The 21,237-nt window shown below is 43.3% G+C and overlaps 1 protein-coding gene across 3 annotated transcripts in view; it reads left to right on the forward strand.

The window, feature by feature from the left end:
• GLP1R (glucagon like peptide 1 receptor) overlaps window positions 1–21,237 on the forward strand; it is a 186,105-nt gene that overhangs the window by 126,799 nt on the left and 38,069 nt on the right. For all 3 annotated transcript variants that reach the window (XM_053305257.1, XM_053305263.1, XM_053305267.1), the window contains exon 10: window positions 18,266–18,326. In XM_053305257.1, coding sequence (XP_053161232.1) covers window positions 18,266–18,326 — 61 coding nt within the window. The remainder of the gene's footprint in view (window positions 1–18,265; window positions 18,327–21,237) is intronic.

The following is a 21,237-nucleotide window of genomic DNA, read 5'->3' on the forward strand; positions in this document are numbered from 1 at the left end:
CTCACCATTCATCTGCCAACATTGTTACTTTGCTTTTTACTACCTTTTCCTGTTTTCGTAAACAAAGGGTCAGTATCAACTGAAAAGGTTTTGAAGCTAATCAACCAGCTTAAATATTAAGTCAAATGCTATTCAAGTGTTCAACTACATAACTGTTAATTAGAATATATAACTTAAAAATCTTTTTACCAGACTGTGCTTAATTGTGTTCGTGCCTGTCTTGTGCAAATGACTAATACTATTAATATTTATGTACTGTATTTCAACAAAAGTTCCCAAAGCAGTTTACATAGATATAATGAATCAAGAAAATGGCAAATAGGTCAAGTTCATGGTATCTCTGTGCCCAAGAAGAAAAGTCACCTTTGAGCACCTCTGGCAGTGGTCTTTGACCTCTTTGTTCCTGCAATTTCCCTTTTGCCCTTGATGCCTTTCTTTTTTTTTTTTTCCATTTTAAATTTTTATTGGTTTTCTACATAAGTAATTATTGACTTCCTGCTTGCTTATCTGCACAGTTCACAATAACTATACATATAAACTGTTGCTATAATAATTCAAAACATACATACTCATCATGCTACTCAATTTTACTCAGCCCAGCCTGCTGTTGTTACTATATTTCAAACCCTACTGAAAAGTCCATATTGGAAAAATAATTCTTTAAGTAAAGCAAAAAATAGTTCCCAATCTTCTTTAAAACATTACAAATTTTCGTCTCTTTGCTGTAAGCTTTGCCATCTCAGCATATTCCAAAATTTTTATCAACCAGTCTTCTTTTGAGGGCATTTTAGTGTCTTTCCATTTCTGCGCATATACTATCCTGGCTGCCATGGTTACATACATAACAAATGTTAAATTTCTTCTGGAGAACTCTCGAGTTATTCCCAGCAGGAAGGATTCTGGCCTCTTAGGAAATGTCTCTTTAAAGATTTTCTTCAACTCGTTATATATCATATCCCAAAAAGCCTTTGCCTTCCCACATGGCCACCACAGCCCTTGATGCCTTTCTTGATGCCGTTGCCTGAAATGCTCTGTTCTTCACCTGTGCAGACGCCATATTGACTTCTGCTCGTTTTCATGTTTTTTTAACTGTTCTAAACCTTTATGAAGCTCTTACCACTGCTGTTTGGAATAAAAGTTTATAATTCCTTAGATCCTTCCCCCACAATTTTTTTTAAAAAATAGTATTACATTGGTTCAACAATCTGAGCTATAGATAGGCCTTGAAAACTCCCAACTGACTGGCACCCACCAAGGAATCACTTAAATAGTCATGTCACCTAAAAGGTGTCCAAACCCAATTAGTGTTCACAACCATTAAAATGTGTGAAAACATTAGTGTGAACAGGGCTGCACTTATGCAACTGAACTCCATTTCCATGCACGAGGCAGCACTTCTTAGATGTTATGACATGTGCAGCTTTGGTGCTGGTATTCACAGCCAGGCCAGCCATAGGGGTGGACAAACTAGGTAGTCACCCAGGGCTTCTACCTGAAGGAGACACCAAGCTGGTAAACTAATCATAGCACTGCTAAACTGGCCATTTGGATGGGGATGGGTGGTGGGTGAGGGAGATGCCAAAGGCACTCCTTGCCCAGGTCACCAGGTCCTCCTTGAATTTATGGCCACACCTGCTAACTGGGCAAAGAGGCACCTTTTACCATGGTGATTCTCTTTATTTAGCAAGGGGAGAGTAACTGGCCCTATCCACCCCCAGCACAGTACTTCCAGTGACTGTTGCTGGTATGTGTGTTATGTTTCTTTTTAGAATGTGAGCCCTTTGGGGACAGGGAGCCATCTTATTTATTTGTTTGTTATTTCTCTTTGTAAACCACCCTGAGCCATTTTTGGAAGGGCGGTATAGAAATCAAATTAATAATAATAATAATAATAATAATAATAATAATAATAATAAATAATAAATCTATAGCTAAAGGGCCATGGTGGTCTGTATATAAGGAAAACATGTTGTGGAGAGCTAGCCAAGTGTAGATCATACGTTAGTATTTAGGGGAGTAAAAACCAACACGGACTGCAGAGAGATCCCAAAGGATCTCTCTCAACTGGTTCACTGGGCAACAGAATAACTGATGAGACTTAGCATTAATAAGTGTAAATTAATGCGCAGTAGAGCAAATGCTCCTAATTCACCACATACACTGATGTGTTCTGAATTGCCTGTAACTACTCAGGAATGAGAACTTGGCCATTGTAGAAATCTCATTGAAAACATTAACCCAGTGTGTGTCAGCAATGAAATAGGCAAAGAAAATGTTAAGAATTAATAGTGTTTGAGACTTTAAAAAACCAGTATTCTGATACCACCCTTAAAACTTTGCACAAGTGCCCATCTAAACCTGGAGTACAACTTCTATAACTCAAATAACTCAATAGCCATTTTATTTGTTTACTAACTTAAGAGAGCTGTAGCGTTTGTTACAAGTTTAACTCAGTTGAATATATTCATATAAATATTAATATAAATATTTGTCGTATTTGTATAATAACTCTCTCTCTCTCTCTCTCTCTCTCTCTCTCTCTCATCAGTATGCAAGTCCCTCTTATCCAGTGCCCAGCTCTTAGCTGAGGCTCATGTATCAGCGCTGGCTACTTGCAGCTCTTGCTGACATAGAGATAGGTGCACTGTGGGATACCCGGAGGCTGGGATAGTGAGTCCCAGTCTCAGAGTGTTCTGTGCTGCACAGATTGTGTGGGAGTGCAGAGCATGTTCCCATCAAACACAGGATGGTTGTCAGGGGAAGGAAAGGTTTGCAAAGCTTTCCCCCGCCCACCCTCCTGGTAGGTCGTGTGAATAGCCCCACTGTCTGAACAGCCCACAATAGTGCAGAAAAAAGAAATCACACTTGCTTTCCAAGTATGCCTTCAGAAGTAGCAGCCAGTATCTGGAAAGCATTTGGTGTTCCCAAGATTTTCTGTCTAGGCCCTAGGGATGTGCACGGAACCACAGAAGCGTGGTCCGGCACTGGAGGGAGTCTCTCTTTAAGGGGTGGTGGTAGTACTCCCCCCCCCGCCGCTCTTCCCCTTCCGGCGCTGGTTCTTTTAAAAATCTTCTTGGGGCAGCAGAGTTTCTCCCTGCCACCCCTGCCCCCATCGTTGTCCTTTAAGCCTGAAACAGAGCAGAGCTAGCAGCGCGCATGCGCCCTTCGTGGCACACACACTCATCTCCGCCGCTGGCGCACGCACGCCGCATACGTCACTCGGCTCACGCCACGAAGGGCACATGCGCGCCGCTAGCTCTGCTCTGTTTCAGGCTTAAAGGACGACGACGGGGGCAGGGGCAGCAGGGATGAACTCTGCCGCCCCAAGAAGATTTTTTAAAGAACCAGCGCTGGAGGGGGAAGAGCAGCGGGGGGGAGGGAAGTACTACCACCCCCCTTAAAGAGACACTCCCCCGCCCTTCCGGACCGCTGGAATGCCGAACCAGTCCAGAGGGCTTTTCAATTGTGCCCGAACCGAACCTTGCACACTACTACTAGGCCCCTGTGCACAGCCTAGTCCTATCCATGCAGCAGGGATATGGAACATAACCTGGGTTGCATTTGCAATGTAGACATCGTTGAGTGGCTGTTTGTGAAATAATTGTTTATGCACCGCAGAGTTGAAGAAACCTAGTAGCATTTCCCTTTGCTTTATTAGTCATAACACATAATTGAAAATAGCAATAGTTCTTCCAGGATATTTCTAGTTGCAGAAGCATTTGGACCTAATCAGCCAATTTCTCTTCCTGAAACAACACTGCTTAGGGGTAACATGTTGTGCATGGAGAGATCATATAGAAGGAAACATTTAGCAAATTTATGTCCTTCCCACAAGGATGTCTATTCTACACAATACTATACACAAGCTGTGCACATAAAGAGGAAAAGCCAATAAAGTAACAAAGTCCTATTAATATTCACTTACAGCTACTGTAGAGATCAGTGTTCTCAAATGCCTTGTCCATAAAAGTAATTAACATAACAACATTACAGAACTCTGTGGTGGAGTTGTGTACTGGAGGCCATGGTGGTGATTCAAGAAACCTACCAAGTATCATCTGCATTTGAGTGTATGTATACAAACATGTATGTGTGTCTTTTATAGAGATATAATATCAAATAGAGAAATCGGGGCAGCTAATACAGTATATAAATTGAATCATTCTTTATTTATTAGGAATCCCCCCATTAGGAAGGGGATTGAAAATAAAACTGCTAATATTATAGTGCCCTTATACAAAACTATGGTGTGGCCATATTTGGAGTACTGTTTTGTACATTTCTGGTCACCGTACCTCAGAAAGAACATTATAGAATTGGAGAAGGTGCAGAAGAGGGCATCCAAGATGATCAGGGGCCTAGAGTACCTTCCTTACAAGGCAAGGCTACAACACCTGGAGTTTTTTAGTTTAGGGGGAAAAAAGATAACAGGGGAGATGTGATAGAGGTCTATAAAATCATGCATGGTATGGACAAAGTTGATAGAGAGAAATTTTTCTCTCTCTCTTATTACACTAGAACCACGGGTCATCCCATGAAACTTGCCAAGAAATTTAGGACCGACAGAAGGAAGTACTTTTTCACACAATGCATAATTAACCTATGGAATTCTCTGATGCAAGATGTGGTGACAGCCACAGCCTGGATGGCTTTAAGAGGGTTTAGATAAATTCATGGAGAACAGACCTAGTCTGAGAGCTATAGGCCATTTCCAGCGTCAGAGGCGGAAGATGCCTCTAAATTCCAGTTGCAGGGGAGCAACAGCAGGAGAGAGGGCATATCCTCAGCTCTTGCCTTTGGGCTTCCCAGAGGCATCTGGTGGGCCACTGTGTGAAACAGGATGCTGGACTAGATAAAGAAAACCACTTCCATTCCAAGTGGAAGTAACAGGATGATGTATCAATAGCAACCATTTTTGGTGACAACATCTGAATAGGAGGAATGTTGTGACAACACAATTTTGAGGCAATAAAGATTGTGAGGGGTGAGGGGAGATTAATAAATATCCAAACACCTTCTCTTGTATTATTTTTATATCCAGCTGTGCTGGCAGCAAGGGAACTGCTACAGCCCCCACAAAAGAAATAAATTAACATTTCCTTCCCTCGGTTGAGATAATTTTATTTTCCTCGGTCTCCTTTTACAAATGATATGGGGCTAGTATAACATGTTGTCAACTACAACAGAATGGTACAGGAAGCCTGACTGGAAAGGATCCAGGAGCCACTCTTTGGCCTTGTATAATAGAAGAGGAATGATCAGAAATGTCCTCTTCCCATTATCCGTTTCCCTATTATCTATCTACTCCTCTTATCCAATAGTTGTCAAAGAGACACACATTAAAGTCTTTCTTAAAATAAGCTACACTGTTCTTCACTAGTTACCAGCCCTTTAGTGGGAATCACTGCATTGTGTGTTGCTGCTTTTTTGAAAGCTTCAGGAGTGGAGGATGAGGGTGACTGCAACTGGTGCATTGCCACCAGGAAAGGCTGCCCACCACCTCTGCCAATCTGCTGCCAAAGTGGCTGCCTCACCTGGCCTCACCAGTGAGCCAGCTGCAAATCTAAGTGGTGATCTGACCAACGATATCCTTCCAAGTACAACATCTGCTAGAGTTTCTACTAGTGATTTTTATACTGGAAGAAAAGGCCTATTTCTGCCCTTCTAAAATAGTCAGATTTACTAGTATTAGCCAACTAATTGCTCTTCTGTAGTATAAATATATTGCTATACAAACTACCTTTTGGGCTCTGTATTACTGCCTGGTGTGAAAGCTGTAAGGTTGCTAGTCCAAATGTAAGCAAACCAAGGGGAAGTGTTGATTCTGGATTGCCACATGCCACAGCATTCCCCATTTGAGAGCTGGAAACTACCTTGTAACTTTAATAGCAAAAAGAAACGTTACAGACACCACCTAAAGACTATAGTGAATTAGTGATATAATCAACATGACTTCAAAAGGTCAGTCAGAGGACTGGATCTAGACTAGACTTAGACATAACCGAAGACCAAGGCAAGACAATATAACTGCAAAATCTATTTTGAGGAAACCCTTAGGGAGTTGTAAAATCAAATCACATAGGATATACAATTTTTTGACTTTTCTATAAATCACATGAAGATGTGTCAATACAAATTGCACAGAGAAGAAGTTATACATAATTAGGTTTACAAAGATTAAAGTAATGGCCTGAGGTAGTCCTTGCTGAGATTCTGTGCTGGATTTTAATACTATTACCAGCTTGCCTTCAAAGGCGTTTGTAGCTGCGCTGGGAATATATGGTTGCCATCTCTTTTGGGGCTGTAGTATTATACTCTACCTTTTGAGCTATAAAGTTCTAGGGTCAGGATTATAGGGTTTATTCTCTTTGGGATGAGAAAGTTCTGGAGACTTATGGTGCTCCTTTCATAATATTTGTTTTATTTACAAATATACAAGCAGCATACTGAAAGCAAGAGACACTCCTTCGGCAGACAAAGAAATAGCTGACTCTTCATCAATCCCTAGAAAGCAACTTGTGCACCATTGTCATGTGTTTTGGCTAACTCCAGCTGGAAATTCTCAGCTTTCGGTCTGTATCTTAATTCATTCAAATGCATTTCTGATGCATCCAGTCTATGGACATCTGCAAACTGACTGTTTTCCTCTCTCTAACATACTCCTGCAGTAGGAGTAGTTGTAGTAGGTCCTAGCCCACATCCTTTCAGATAAACCGGGGTGGGGTGGGAGGTCACAGTCATTGAGAACTATTCGTTTTGCCAAGTCCCTAACTAAAATCAGGCAAGACTGCAGGCAACATGGTTTAAAGATCCAAGGAATTCATTGCCTGTTACTGATAGGGATGTGCACGGAACTGGGCAGGGGAAGTTCGAAGGTGGGGGGGTTGACTTGAAGGATGGGGGAGGGAACACATAACTCTCCCCCTCCCACTGCCGACACTCCATTAGCAAAGGGCCTGTTGGGATGTCAGCATAACTCCTGTCAAGGTACACTGCCGCTCTGCCAGACCCTTTACTAACGGAGCGCTGGCAGTGGGGAAACAGAGGGAGGGGTAAGTGCACCCCCCCTCCCTTAAAATCAACCCCTCCACTTCGAACTGGTGGAACCGTGCACATCCCTAATTGCTGGTAGTAAAATATTGGCATGCTGCTGATGAGGTAATCAATTAGAAATCTTGATTAATGGTGACTGTATGCATCATGCAAAGTATAGGCTGTTACCTTAAAAGTACACCAAAACACATACCTGCATAAAATCTAGCAAATAGAGAAGTATTGGAGGTGGAACATTGCTTAGTATGAAGAAAGATTAGAAAGGCAATAGATATAGATACACTCAAACCCAGTGTAAATGGCAGGGAAGAGTTAAAGGAGACTGTGAAGTATATTGGCTACTGAGGAGTATGTAATATAGGAACACAGACACACAGCTGTATGACTTTGGTTCCCTTTATCTCTTGTTTTCTCCCCCCCCCACACACACACACACCTTTTAACCTCATGTATTGATCGAAATTACTGCCAGTGTGTGTAATTAAAGCTGTGAATAATATAAGCAGGTGATCCACAGAAGATGGAGGAACAACAGAGGCTGGCGTTTGACACTGTAACATTTGTTTGTTTGTTTGTTTTTACTGTGCTTTTAACAACATTTTAAACAACATTTTTACAAGGTATTGTTGTCTGTTTTTACATAATAAATTTGAAGGTCTTAAAGGAGTACTTGGGAGTCACCTTAAATATGTGTATTGCATTGCCAGCTTATCAATTTATACAAAAATAGACAAGTTTTTAGAGTAGCAGCATAACTTGCCTCGGCCCTCTGCCCTACCCCCCAAGCCCGCCCCCAAAGGCCAGCCCCCTTTGGCAGTCAGCTTTGGTGGCCACCTATAGGTGGCCCACCTGGCAGCCCACCATCAGCTGCACTGGCTGTGCCCCCAGCACAGCCCTTGCCTTTATAGGTGCAATGGCTGCCAGCTTGTCGTCCTTGCAGTAGACCCAGGTGAAAAGTTTGTTCTTCGATGTGCTTTCTGTGCTCAACATGATTGGGCTTTGCACCTGGGCAGAGACCTCATCGGAGTCTTTCCAAGCTGAAATTCTTCTCTCTGAAATAGGTGGTAGGCCCACCCCCTTTGGTGTAGTACGCATGTGTCCTGGCAGTCCTCCTCAGTCTTTCTTCATCCACTGACAGATGAATACTTCTGTGAACTGTTCCGAGGTGGGCGGGTGGAAAAACCCTTCTTATTTCCCTGCATGGTTTTTACTCTTCCTTCTCTCTTCCCTTTTAGTTCAGTTTGATCTGCCTTTCCTTTTGCATTCTTATTTGCTTCTTCGTGTTGCCCCCCCCCGCTGGTTAGGGCACGAACTCTTGGTCTTCTAGCTCTCTAATGGCCAGTAAGGTCACTTTTAAGTTTTGTGTCTGGTGCAGGGCTAAACTCCCCTTCACGGATGGACACAGCCGCAGCTTGTTTTGACTTGACAAGGCCCACAAGATTGACTCTTGTTCCCACTGTGATTTACCAAACAAGCTAGGAAGAATTGCACCTCCCACCTTTGATCTTGACTTTGGGAACAAGCTTTCAAGTCCTCTCAAGTGGCAACAATCCCTTCTAAAATCTTGAGGATGCAGGTGGTGAATTCTCTCCCCGTCAGACATAGGCTTACAGCCTCCCTCCTCTGCCACCTCCATTGGGGACACATGTGCTCCCACTCCCTGGCAAACCTCAGAGGCTACAGCTCCTAAAATGGGTGCTTTGACCCTGACGGACTCTACTGCCTTGGCTACAGGCTCTGCTACATCAGCTCCTGGTCCTTCAGGCCTGACCAGCTCCTATTCTCTATTAAAGAAAAAGAAGAAGAAGTCTCGGCAGCCTGCACAAGAACCTCAACCCATTAAACAAAAGCTTTCCACCCAGGAGCCCTCAGTTAAACCTAAAAAGAAGCATAAAGTGGCTTTATAGTCTGAACCGATACTAATACAGTCGAATCTGACACTCAATCCCAAACAGGACCCTGATCCCGAAGAGGCTGGCAATTGCCTTGATACCGAAGAAGAAATTGCCTCTATACTGAAGAGATCTTTGATGTTGAAGAAGGCCTCGATACTGAGGACCGCAAAACTGAAGATCCTCATTATATTCATTCAGAGACAGAGGACATCTCTTATGATTCCAAGGATGCATTGAACATCAAAGACAACCAAGAGCAGCACTGTTATGAACCTGATTTCAAAGCCAAATTCTTCACTCTACCCATGGTTCAACAGGGCTCCTACCGAAGCGGGCCCCTCTACCTTTCACTCAGCCAACCACAGGCAACAGTCTTACATTGAGCAATACTACTCTAATTTGGACAAGAGGCCTGCCTATTGATCTTACCAACCAGAACCCTCATACCGCCAGAGACAATGGGATCTTTATGACACCATGTGGATTCCTCCCGCTAGAGGCTATCCCCAGTGCCAGGCCCAGCTGGACCAATGGGACTATGTGGCTGCCCCTAGGGACCGCTCTCATTCTCCTCCTTCGTCATCCATCAGGGCTCGTCCTGACAGGGGTAGACCACTACCTTCCTCTACCAAACAGTCTGCTATTGGACAGGAATCTGAGGCCCAAGAGCCTCCTTTTCCACCACTAAGAACTACTTCCCTAGCTCTGCTGAAACAACAGGCTCTGCCTCTACAATAAATAGAACGCACTACTGAAAACTTAGACCAAGACCAACAAGCAACGGTGGAATCCTTTGACCCTGAGATGGAGTGCAATGCCCCCAATCCACGATTTCCTCTCACTTCTCACTTGTTCTACCATCACCATTCAAATGGACAAAATCCTACCTCAACAGGCAAGGTGGTATGACCTCAACTTCCCTTCTTCACCTGACCATGGATATCTGGCATTGGTGCGTCCAGCATTCAGTCATACCCGGGGCAATTCATTTTTGTGGCATTGCCAACACTCAAGTGAACATACTCAGGAGAGCGGGAGTCACCTCTCACGAATGGCTACATTGCCAAACTCTCAAAGCTCTCTTTCCTTTGATCCCCAGGATCCTACTGAAAATCCTACAAGACCAGCCGGAGTACATCCTCATCACCCCATGGTGGCCCAGAAGGCTGTGGTTCTCCTGCTTCTTGAGCCTCTCGACCTACAAATACTGCCACCTTCCCTCACCTTCAACAGACCAGTCAGCTGCTACATCCCAGTGTCCTCTGCCTCACAGCATGATGGATCAAGCCACCTTTCTTCAGAATCTCCAGCTCGTCCTTGCAGCTTCATGCAAACCTATAACGATAAAATCCTATCACCATAAATTGACATGCTTTCTGAAGTTCCCGATCTCCAGAGGGTCCTCCCCGGAGACTTACTCTGCTCAACATGTCTGTACTTACCTCATCTCCCTGACAGAGTTGGGCTTGAAGATGTCATCCTTCAGGACATCTAGCTGCCATTGTTGCCCACTTCCCTCCTACTTCTGCATCTTGGTTCTGAGACTCTACCATTAAATGCTTCTTGAAGGGCCTCTTCCACCTTTACCCAGATGCCCCAGTTATGGCCCCCTCCTGGGATCTTTCCCTCGTTGATAGGCATCATACCTGCTTGATGGGCCCCCTGTTTGAAACCCTGGCTTCCTCCTCTGATCTCCTTCCTGCAAGGAAGCCTTTGTGGTGGCCATTACTTCTGCTCACAGAGTCAACAAGCACAGTGCCCTCCATGTAGATTTGCCTTAACTGATCTTCCACAAGGACAAGGTGGTCCTCCATACCGATGTGTCCTTTCTGCCCAAAGTTGTCTCCTCCTTTCACTGCTCGCAACCTCTTACTCTACGTATGTTCTTTCCGAATCTGTCGGACAATGCTCAACACCGCCTACACATGCTTGACGCTCTGACACATGCTTGACGCTCTGGCATACTACGTACATCGAACGATGGACTGGCGTTCCTCTCTAGCCTTATTCCTCTCACACTCGGGCCACAGCCGTGTCTGTCAGGCCTCCGCTCAAACTATCTCTCATTGGGTGATCTGAACTATCATGTTGTGCTATAAAATCATTAAGAAACAACTACCTTCACCTCTAAAGTCTCACTCCACCAAAGTCATGGCAGCGTCTGCTGCATTCGATAGAGCCATCCCTCTGGATGTTATCTGCCAAGCTGCTACATGGGCATCACCACACTCCTTCATGCAGCCTTGGACATCCTTTCCCATTGGGATGCTGCCTTTGGCACTGCAGTCTTACAATCACTCTTCACATGACGTCTCACCTCCAGGTAAGAGTTGCACAGGGTGCAGCTTGCTATATGCCAAACATTTTGAGCACAGAAACCACGTCGAAGAACGACAGGTTGCTTACCTGTAACTTTGGTTCTACTAGTGGTCGTCTGTGTTATTACATGCCCACCCATCCTCCCCCTTAGTCTTTTAGGTCGCCGGATTGATTGACTGAGGAGGAATGCCGGGATACATGTGTACTACACCAGAGGGGGTAGGGTTACCGCCCATTTCAAAGAGAAGAATTTCATCTGGAATGACTCCGAAGCATCTGCGCAGGTGCAAAACCCAATTGTGTAAGAACACAGATGACCACTAGAAGAACTAAAGTTACAGGTAAGCAACCTGTCATTACAGTTAGCCAGAAGATAGGAGGCATCCCACAGAGTAACGGCACAAAACACAGCAAAAGCAACAAGCACAGCAGGATCCCTTCGCCAGCAGATCTCTCAAGTGTCATCGGCTGTCCACAGCTGAGAAACGAACAGATAAGATGGAGAAAAAGTGGCTCTCAATCAATATTGCTGCTACTCATTACCAGTTCTTCTCCCCTGAATTTACTTATAATTGGAACACTACAGTTGTTCAACAGCAGCTGGCTTTGTTTGATCTGTTCCTATTAATTGGATCCCACTTAATCCAAGTCCAAGTAATGCAATAAAACCTGGAGATCTCTTTTATCCAGGCTATGGAAACCTCTATAAATCACAGCAATTATCACTCTGCACATCTGTTTGCTCTAGTGAAATACAACCTATTCCTTTTGAGTGTTCACGTCTCATTTTACATGTTTTATTGTAAGAGCCTTTTATTAATATAGCTTTAATTCCTTTCAAAGTCAATAAGGTAAAACTCAAAGTAATTTTTAAAAGTTTCATTCAAAGTAATTTTTAAAAGTTTCATTGAGTTAAAGATGCACCTGGGTTTGAAAGTAATCTATGCTGGAACATCTAATACATTTCCTCAGCACCACAGCTGTACTGAGTAAATTCTTGCTCATCTGGCTCAATAGATAGATGTTGAGTGTCTCTGGTGATATTTCCAACAATGGTGATTCTGCAGTCTCAAGGGCCTCTTCCTATGGTCCAAACTATTATTATCATTATTATTTAAGATCTTTTCTAAAATACTTTTCACCATGCTGGATCTTATTATGGGTTTTTTCCTTCCTAACAGGTGGCATACTTTGTTTTGTTGTTTCTATAATGGTTTACTTCTCTAGTGGCTGACTGTGGAATAATACACCATAGCAGAATGTTAAAATGATATCATCATCATGCTTTCAGATTGTTTTCTGAAATTTCCCACCTACTGTAGTTCTAGCCATAATAAATATTTCTCCTACACATTCCCCTACACCATGCATTTGAAACAATAACAATAAAAAGCCTCTTACTCTGCTTGATACTCCATTTAGCTAATTCACACAAGAACCTATGAACCAGCCCCAGCATGTACTTCTTTCTGTACATGCAGGTCTTTTAAAGACAGCTATACAGGTTCAGTTATACAGGTTCAATTAAGATGTAATGCAGGTTCAATTAAGATGTAATGCCAAGCTATAAATCTGCACTTTATGAATAAGCCTTGTACACTGCTTCCATGGTGCAGTTCCTTTACTGGTTTGCAGCAAACCTTTGCACTTGCCCTAGAAATAAGGAATGTAAGTCAGGGTTTGACCCAGTTTGCAGGGCAAGTGTAAAACAAGTTTGCTGGCCTGGGTGCGATGACAAGTTATAGCAGGTAGGGATGTGCACAAACCTGTTCGGAGGCCCTTTTACGTTCTCCGAACAGGTTCGAACACCGGGAGGGGTTCGAAGTTCAACACCGGCGGGGGTGCTGCTTTAAGGGCAGGGGAGGGTGAACTTATTCCTCCTACTGCTTTCCCCTCACTGACACTTGTTGCCGGTAAAAACCTTCAGGGTGGCAGTGTACCTCCCTGCCGCCCCTTCCTTGGCCAGAAGTGGCCCGAAGTACCAGGTGCACATGCGCACCCCCTTAAAGCAGCATGCCTGCCGGCGTCAAGCTGCCCAGCTGCGGTTCCATGCACATCCCTAATAGCAGGGTGAAGGAAGAAACGTGAGAAATCAAAGCTAATTTGTGTAGTGCTAAACCATGGTTATGTGTTGCATTTGAACAAAGCTATGGTGCGACCACACTTGGAGTACTGCGTACAGTTCTGGTCGCCACATCTAAAAAAGGACATTGTTGAACTGGAAAAGGTGCAGAAGAGGGCAACCAAGATGATCAGGGGCCTAGAGCACCTTTCTTATGAGGCAAGACTACAACACCTGGGGCTTTTTAGTTTAGAAAAAAAGACGATTGCGGGGAGACATGATAAGAGTTCCATAAAATCATGCACGGTGTGGAGAAAGTGGATAGAGAGAAATTCTTCTCTCACACACACTCTAACACTAGAACCAGGGTCTCATTCCATGAAATTGATTGCTGGAAAATCTAGGACCAACAAACGGAAGTACTTTTTCACACAATGCATAATCTACTTGTGGAATTCTCTGCCACAAGATGTGGTGATAGCCAACAACCTGGATGGCCTTAAGAAGGGTTTGGATAACTTCATGGAGGAGAGGTCTATCAACAGCTACTAGTCGGAGGGCTGTGGGCCACCTCCAGCCTCAAAGGCAGGATGCCTCTGAGTACCAGTTGCAGGGGAGTAACAGCAGGAGAGATGGTATGCCCTCAACTCCTGCCTGTGGCTTCCAGCGGCATCTGGTGGGCCACTGTGTGAAACAGGATGCTGAACTAGATGGGCCTTGGGCCTGATCCAGCAGGGCTGTTCTTATGTTCTTATAGTCAGCCAGAGAGTCCATTTCCAGCTTTCATCAGCACTTGCTGCTGCTATCATCATTTCCTTCCTTGGCAGTGTGTTTTGGACAGTACAGAAAAGAGACAAGTCACAGCAAAGGGAAGTAGGGCGATGAAACAACTTGGATCATGGCTAGAACAACGTTGGAGGAAGACTTGCAATAAATCTGACTAATAATGTGCTAGAGCCCTTATTAGGGACTGCTCCATAGCAGTGAGGGTGGTGAAGAAAAGTTTTTTCTCTGCCTCCATTGCATCTGCCCAGTGTAGGCCAGAGGAGCTGTTTCGTGTGGCAAAATCATTGCTTCACACAGGTCCCCAGGTGACAGGGGAAGAACCATCAGCAGCCCGCTGCAACTAGTTTGCATGTCACTTCACAAATAAAATTGCTCGCATGCATACCGATCTGGAATCCAGGATTTTGGCAGTTCCAGGAGACATGCCTTGGCAACCATCTGGTCTGATTGTGATGGATTGTTTTCAATTAGTGCGGCCTGAGGAAGTGGACAAGATCCTAGGCAGTGTGTGGGCAACCTTGTGTGCTCTGGACCCTTGCCCTTCATGGCTAGTAAGATCTGCCAGGGAAGGGACAGGTAGGTGGTTGGAGCCAATCGTTAATGCTTCATTAAGAGAGGACAAGATGCCATCGAGCCTCAAGCAGGCGATGTTACGACGACTACTAAAAAAGCCCTCCCTTGATTCCACCAACTTTGATAATTATCGGCCTGTCTCAACTTCTCCCTTCTTAAGCAGGGTGATAGAGCATGTGGTGTCTGTGCAGCTGCAAAGGGTCTTGGATGATACGGATTATCTAGACCCTTTTCAATTTGGCTTTTGCCTTGGGTTTGGGTCTGAAACTGCCTTGGTTGCCCAGGCTGATGACCTATGCTGGGAACTAAACAGAGGGGAGTGCGTTCCTGTTGGTTCTGCTGGACCTCTCAGCAGCGTTCAATACCATCAACCATGGTAGCCTTCTGAACAGCCTCTCAAGTACAGTCATCCCTCGCCAATTGTGGTTTTAACAACCAACCACCGTTTTGAGTATATATAAATGGGAAATTGTAGCAGGTCTTCCCAACTGCGACCTGAGTATCTGTGGTTGTCAAAGTTTTTTTAGTGATTGAGGGGTGGTTTCCAGCTATTATTGAGGGTTCAGAGGTTCAGTCTGCTCATTCCTCTTAGACCCTTGCTGACTTTGCTGTTCCTTGCCGATTTAAAATGCCTTTTGAGTGATTTTGGGGTTGTTCAAAAAATTTCCAGAGGTTCAATCTGCTCGTTCTTTTTGGTGACTCTTGACAATATTACAGGATTTTTAATTATTTTTAGCTCTTTTTTGTATTCCCCCCCCCCATTTTTGTTTTTCTTTGCAGTCATGGTTCCCCTAACCCCCTGTGTCCCATAGACCTTAATGCCTCGCCAACCACAAATTTGCCAGTGGTGAGGTTTTGCCAGAACGGAACCCTCACGTTTGGTGAGGGTTCATCAGGAGGTTTGGGCTGAAGTGTCATAAATACACAGATTACTCAGCTCTACCTTTCCCTGACATCAGATCCTAGGGAAGCAGTGGATGTACTGAACCGGGGGCTAGAGGGGGCTGAATGGGCTGGATGTGGGCTAGCAAACAGAGGCTGAATCCAGACAAGAAAGAGGTGCTGTTGGTCAGTAGGAAAGCCAATTGGAATAGGATGATTCAACCAGCTCTCGGTGGAGTTGTACTCCCCTTGAAAGATCACGTGTGTAGCTTGGGGGTGTTGCTGGATCTGGCTCCACCTGCTCAGGTGGAGGTGGTGACAAGGGGTGCCTTTGCACAGCTTTGGCTAGTGTGCCAGTTGCAGACCTTTCTCAAGAAGGCAGATCTGGTCACAGTTACCCATGCCTTAGTCATGTTGCAGCTGGATTACTGTAATGCGCTCTCCATGGGGCTGCCCTTGAAGAATATTCAGAAACTTCAGCTGGTGCAGAATGCAGCTGCCAGGGTTCTCTCTGGAACTGCACATTCAAAGCAGATTACACATGTTCTGAAAGAGTTGCACTGGTTGCCAATTTGTTTCCAGATCTAATTCAAGTTGCTGTTTTTGACCTTTAAAGCCCTTAATGGTTTGGGCCCTGGATACCTGAAGAACTACCTGCTTCCAAGGGTTTCTGCCTACCCAAGATTGTCAGGGGACCCTTTGTTCCATGTGCCGATGTTGAGAGAGGCTAGAATGTGCACACAGGACAGGGCCTTCTCTGTTGTTGCTTCCATACTATGGCATGCTCTCCCAGTGAATGTTTGCTTTGTGACATCTGTGGCTGCTTTTAAAAAAACAACTGCATTACTCAGCATTTTACCTACTAGAAGTTTGTTTGTGTTGGTTTCTTTTTAATTGCTTCTTGGTGTTTTATGGTTTTAATGTTGACTTGATTTTTACGGTTTTAAATGTAACTTTTACATAATTTTATAGTATTTTAACTTTTGTAAACCGCCTTGAAATGCATTATGAAAGGCAGTATAAAAATTGAACAATAAATGAATAAAATAAAGTAGCAGTGACCAGTCTTCCCTCTAACATGGATTCTCAGATGTTATGGACTGTGACTACAACTCCAATAATCCCCAGGCAAAAGCCATTGCAGCTGGGGATTCTGGAAGTTGTAGTCAACAGCATCTGGGAATCCCTGTTAGAGAGAACACTGACAGTGACTCCAGGGAGAGCTAACCCATTGTTGATACAATTCCTTCTCCCAAAATGACAGCCATTTAACTCATTTCAGATTTGTATAACTTGTAGTACATCTGAAAAAGAATGTAAGAAGGCTCAGTAGATTCTCCTTGAGGTAATTCACTGTAATTCAGTTTAAGAAAGAAGGATGTCCTGTCACTGCGCACCTGCTGTAGATGTGTGTTCAACTGACATCCATTGTTTGAATGAACTGAACTAAACTGCTCAGTGCATTGGTTATGTGAGCATCTTTAATCTAAAACACTAATATACCTATTGTAATAGGGTCTACGACAGATGACAAGCCTATCAATGGCTACCAGTTTTGATGACTGTAGGCTATCTCCAGGTTCAGAGGAAAGATGTCCCCAAATACCAGTTGCAGGGGGGCATGGCAAGAGAGAAGGCATGCCTTAATCTCTTGGTTTGTGGACCTCTAGAGGCATTAGGTAGGCTACTGTGGGAAACAGGATGCTGGACTAGATAGGCCTTGGGCCTTATCCATCAGGGCTGTTATGATGTTCTTATAACTTGTTGGGAAGGTTGGAGCAGTGCTTGGAAGAAGGTACATCACTGTTCTCCTAAAGATCCAGTAACTCCATCTATCCCATTTCAGTAACTAGAACATGTTTATCATGCAAACAATTCCAGACAAGAAATTCACTGCCAATGTGACTGAACACTTTTATCCCTTTTTATAATCTGTCTTTCATTTCTTTTTATCTGAATTAGCTGGTTTTCAGTGCATACAATCATGAAGCATAGAATTGCTGTAGAACATTGATAAAATAATAATTTGGATTTTCCTGGTCTATCAGAAATGTATGGTTGCCTTTCTGGGTTACTCTTTTAAAAGTCACCTGACTGTTTTGTGTATTGTATGGCACTTGAGAACTTATGAGAATGTGGCATTTAGTTTCTTTGGATTTTCTTCTCTCTTTGTGCATTTCCTATAAAAGCACAGATGTCAGACTTCTAGTAGTCATTGTGGTTCAGACTTCAGCCTACCTATTGAAACTACCAGTAAAACATTCAATGGATCCAATTCTTTATACATGTTGGATTAATTCCAGTTGTTCTTGCTCACAATCCTGTAACATGAACATAAGAACAGCCCTGCTGGATCAGGCCCAAGGCCCATCTAGTCCAGCATCCTGTTTCAGACAGTGGCCCACCAGATGCCTCTCGAGAGCCCACAGGCAAGAGGTATGTGCATGCTCTCTCTCCTGTTGCTCCCCTACAACTGGTATTGAGAGGCATCATGCCTCTGAAATGTTTTTGAGAGTGTTCCATTCATTTTGAAAATAATTAATTATGTTCTTCAAGCATAATGAGTGATGCACACTGCCTGCAAACCAAGCTCTGACTAAAGAAGCAGTTCTACATTTTGTAAAATTGCATCATCTACTTGCATTCTTGCTTTGTGTCTCATTGTCTGTGTATATCTTGTTTCCTCTTTTCCTAGGTGTGCCAATGCTGTTTGTTATCCTCTGGGGAATTGTCAAGTACCTTTATGAAGATGAGGGGTTGGTTCAGTTCTGATTCTTGGTTGATCTCTTGCGAGGCTTGTGTGTTTGGGGCAAGGGAGGGAAGGTGCCCATTTTTCTTTTGGCTTGATGGCTTTGGCAGTGGCGGTTGCATTGACATCATATGCATTTGTTCATGTTGCAGCCTGAGTCTTTGAGTAGATCATGTTTTGTATCCGCCTCATTACATTTCAGCAAAATAAATAAGCATAAGCTTTTGCAGTTTTTCTGTGCATGCTTAAATCAGTGTATCTTTGGAAAAAAGTGTACTGTCTGATTTCCTACCCCCAACAACTGATTTTATTGTCAGACCATCTCTAAACTTCTACTTCTAGTGGAAGTCTTTATGGGCAACTGAATGCATCACATTTCCTGATTCTGAAATTAATCTTTGTTATAGAATAGGTTTTTATGCATTGTTTGGATGTTGTGTAGTGAAATTGCTTTGCTGTAGCCACAAAAGCAGGGCAACTGATACTCACACTAGCTTCCAGTAAATGTTTTTGAGGCAAAGGAAACAAAACACTCATTATACCAGTCTTGCTTTCAGAAGATGGTAAAAGCCTTCAGAACCATTTTGTGGGCATCTGTGCAGTATCCTGCAGAAAGGTTGCTGCTCTCAATAGGGGTGTGATAATCTATTGTCTTATCATGAGTTATTCAAACTTGTTTATAAATCATACAACCCTATTTTTCTGTGTGGGCGACATGCTACAGTGAAATATGCAATACAAAACAAGTGAAATACATTACAAAATATTTGCTGTCCTTCAGCACCTTACCACTGGGACCAATTTGCGGGAAAGCATCACAACAGATTTCTTTGAATAAAGATTATTTTTCATGTACATTGTCTTCTACCCATTTATGCATGCTTTAGTAAACATGTTGGTTTACAAAAGATTTAACTGGGTGCAAGATTGTAGAAGGTCAGCTCTGATCCTGTGGTCTTGCCACAGTAGATGTGGTGTATGATTTGCTCTGGTTTCATTATCCTTTTCTCACTCAGCATCAACAATGCTAGAAGTGTACATGTTGCAGCAGTATCTACTCCCATAGTCCCCAGAACAAATGCACAGCTCTCCCACTATTGCAATGTGGACATTTGTCAACTCAGTTAACATTTCAGTGTCTGAAAAAAATTTCATTTTCTCTCTTCTGAGAAAATGTGTTTGGAGGATTGACAGATGCCAGATTTGGCTTTGGAGTGCCACCTAGAGCAGTGTTTCTCACCCACCAGTCTGTGGACTGGTGCCGGTCCACGAGGCATTGGCTACCGGTCCGTGAGGCATCACTAATAAAAATCAACCCCCTACATACACACAAAACCCCCACTGGGAGCTCTCCGGAGCTCATTTCCAGGCAGCCCTTGCTGCTGGATAACATTCGTTTCACTTCCTTGAAATAAACATTATCCAGCAGTGAGGGTTGCCTGGAATTGAGCTCCAGAGAACTGCCCGACATTGGTTTTTGGGAGGTGCCTGGGGGTGAGGGGGGTGGCCCCCTTACTAACTGCTGGTCCTGGAAACGGCGCATAAATAATGTACTGCCCATGACTCCAAAAACGTTGAGAAACACTGACCTAGAGTATCTCGGATTTCAGCTTCCCACTGAGCACTCTGGGGGGGAAGCCCAACTCCTGTCTCTTTTCACTTTTCATTGATTCAGCAATCCAGGCACAACCTTTTTCACAATCACTCCAGTCCAGGCCTACATTAATAATGTGAATCTAAAACCCCATTTAGGAAAACCCCTCAGGCAAACCCCTAAATTCAGTTTTGCTAAGACCTTGGACTTCAGATTGCACTTGGATCAGAGATGAGGTGATGTTTTTCATTGAATCCAAGACCTTTCCATCCCTGGAAAAGGGAGGAGTCTTTTCCCTCTTCCTATAAATATCTGAGCCGAGGCTAAGATAATTTCTCATCTGATGTCCAAAAGGAAATGCTGTAAAGATTTGTCCTCCTTCAGCAAAGGTGCCCAGATCTCTGCTTCAACTACTAAACTATACTCAGTATGTTTACTTTAGTCTACTAAAGTAAAGTAAACTCAGTATCTTAGTCAGATAGTTCTGTTTGTGTTTTTATTTCCTAATTCCTGTGTGTAATTTTTCCCCCTTTAAAAAATTTCCATATTATGTGCAAATCCTGTGATGGGTTTTTTTTAAAAAAATAATAGTAATAATAATAGTAATAATAGTAATAATAACAATAGACCTGTAGAAAAAGAAAGTAGTACATCACCTAAATGGAAGATTAGCTTAGAAAATAAAATCTCCAGGCTTAGATCAGATGCTAGTAAATTGAAAGATATGAAAGATAAGAAGCTGAAGAATGAAAACACCAAACAGTATCTGATCCAAAAATGACACCTAGATTCAAGGAAAATTAGAGAAGTCCTGGAAATAATAAAGCAGCAAATAACAGCAATGTCAAAGAAGATTAGCAGATATGAAGCCAGAACACAGGCAGAATCTCCAATTCCAGTCGAATCAGAGACGTTTCTACCAAAGCATAGAAGGAGAAACTGCAAGAAACCTAGAAATACCAAATAAAGAAGAAACAGTACAATTCTGGGGGAAATTATGGGACAATCCAATAGATTATACAGTAATAAAAAAGCAGACTGGATGAAAGAGGTCAAAAAATGTAACCAACAAATGCAAGATCTAATAATAACACCAGAATTAATAAGTGAAAGAGCAAAGAAAATTAAAAATTGGACTGCTCCAGGCAACGATGAACTGCATGGCTTTTGGCTTAAACACCTAACAAGCCTCCATAAACAACTATCAAAACAGTTCAATCACATTTTGCAAGGAAGTGATATTGAACAATGGCTAACAACTGGGAAAACTCATCTCATAATGAAAGACCCAGCAAAAGGTGCAGTTCCAAGTAATTATAGACCG

The sequence above is a fragment of the Hemicordylus capensis genome, chromosome 1 (genome assembly GCF_027244095.1).
Source record: "Hemicordylus capensis ecotype Gifberg chromosome 1, rHemCap1.1.pri, whole genome shotgun sequence".
NCBI lineage: Eukaryota > Metazoa > Chordata > Lepidosauria > Squamata > Cordylidae > Hemicordylus > Hemicordylus capensis.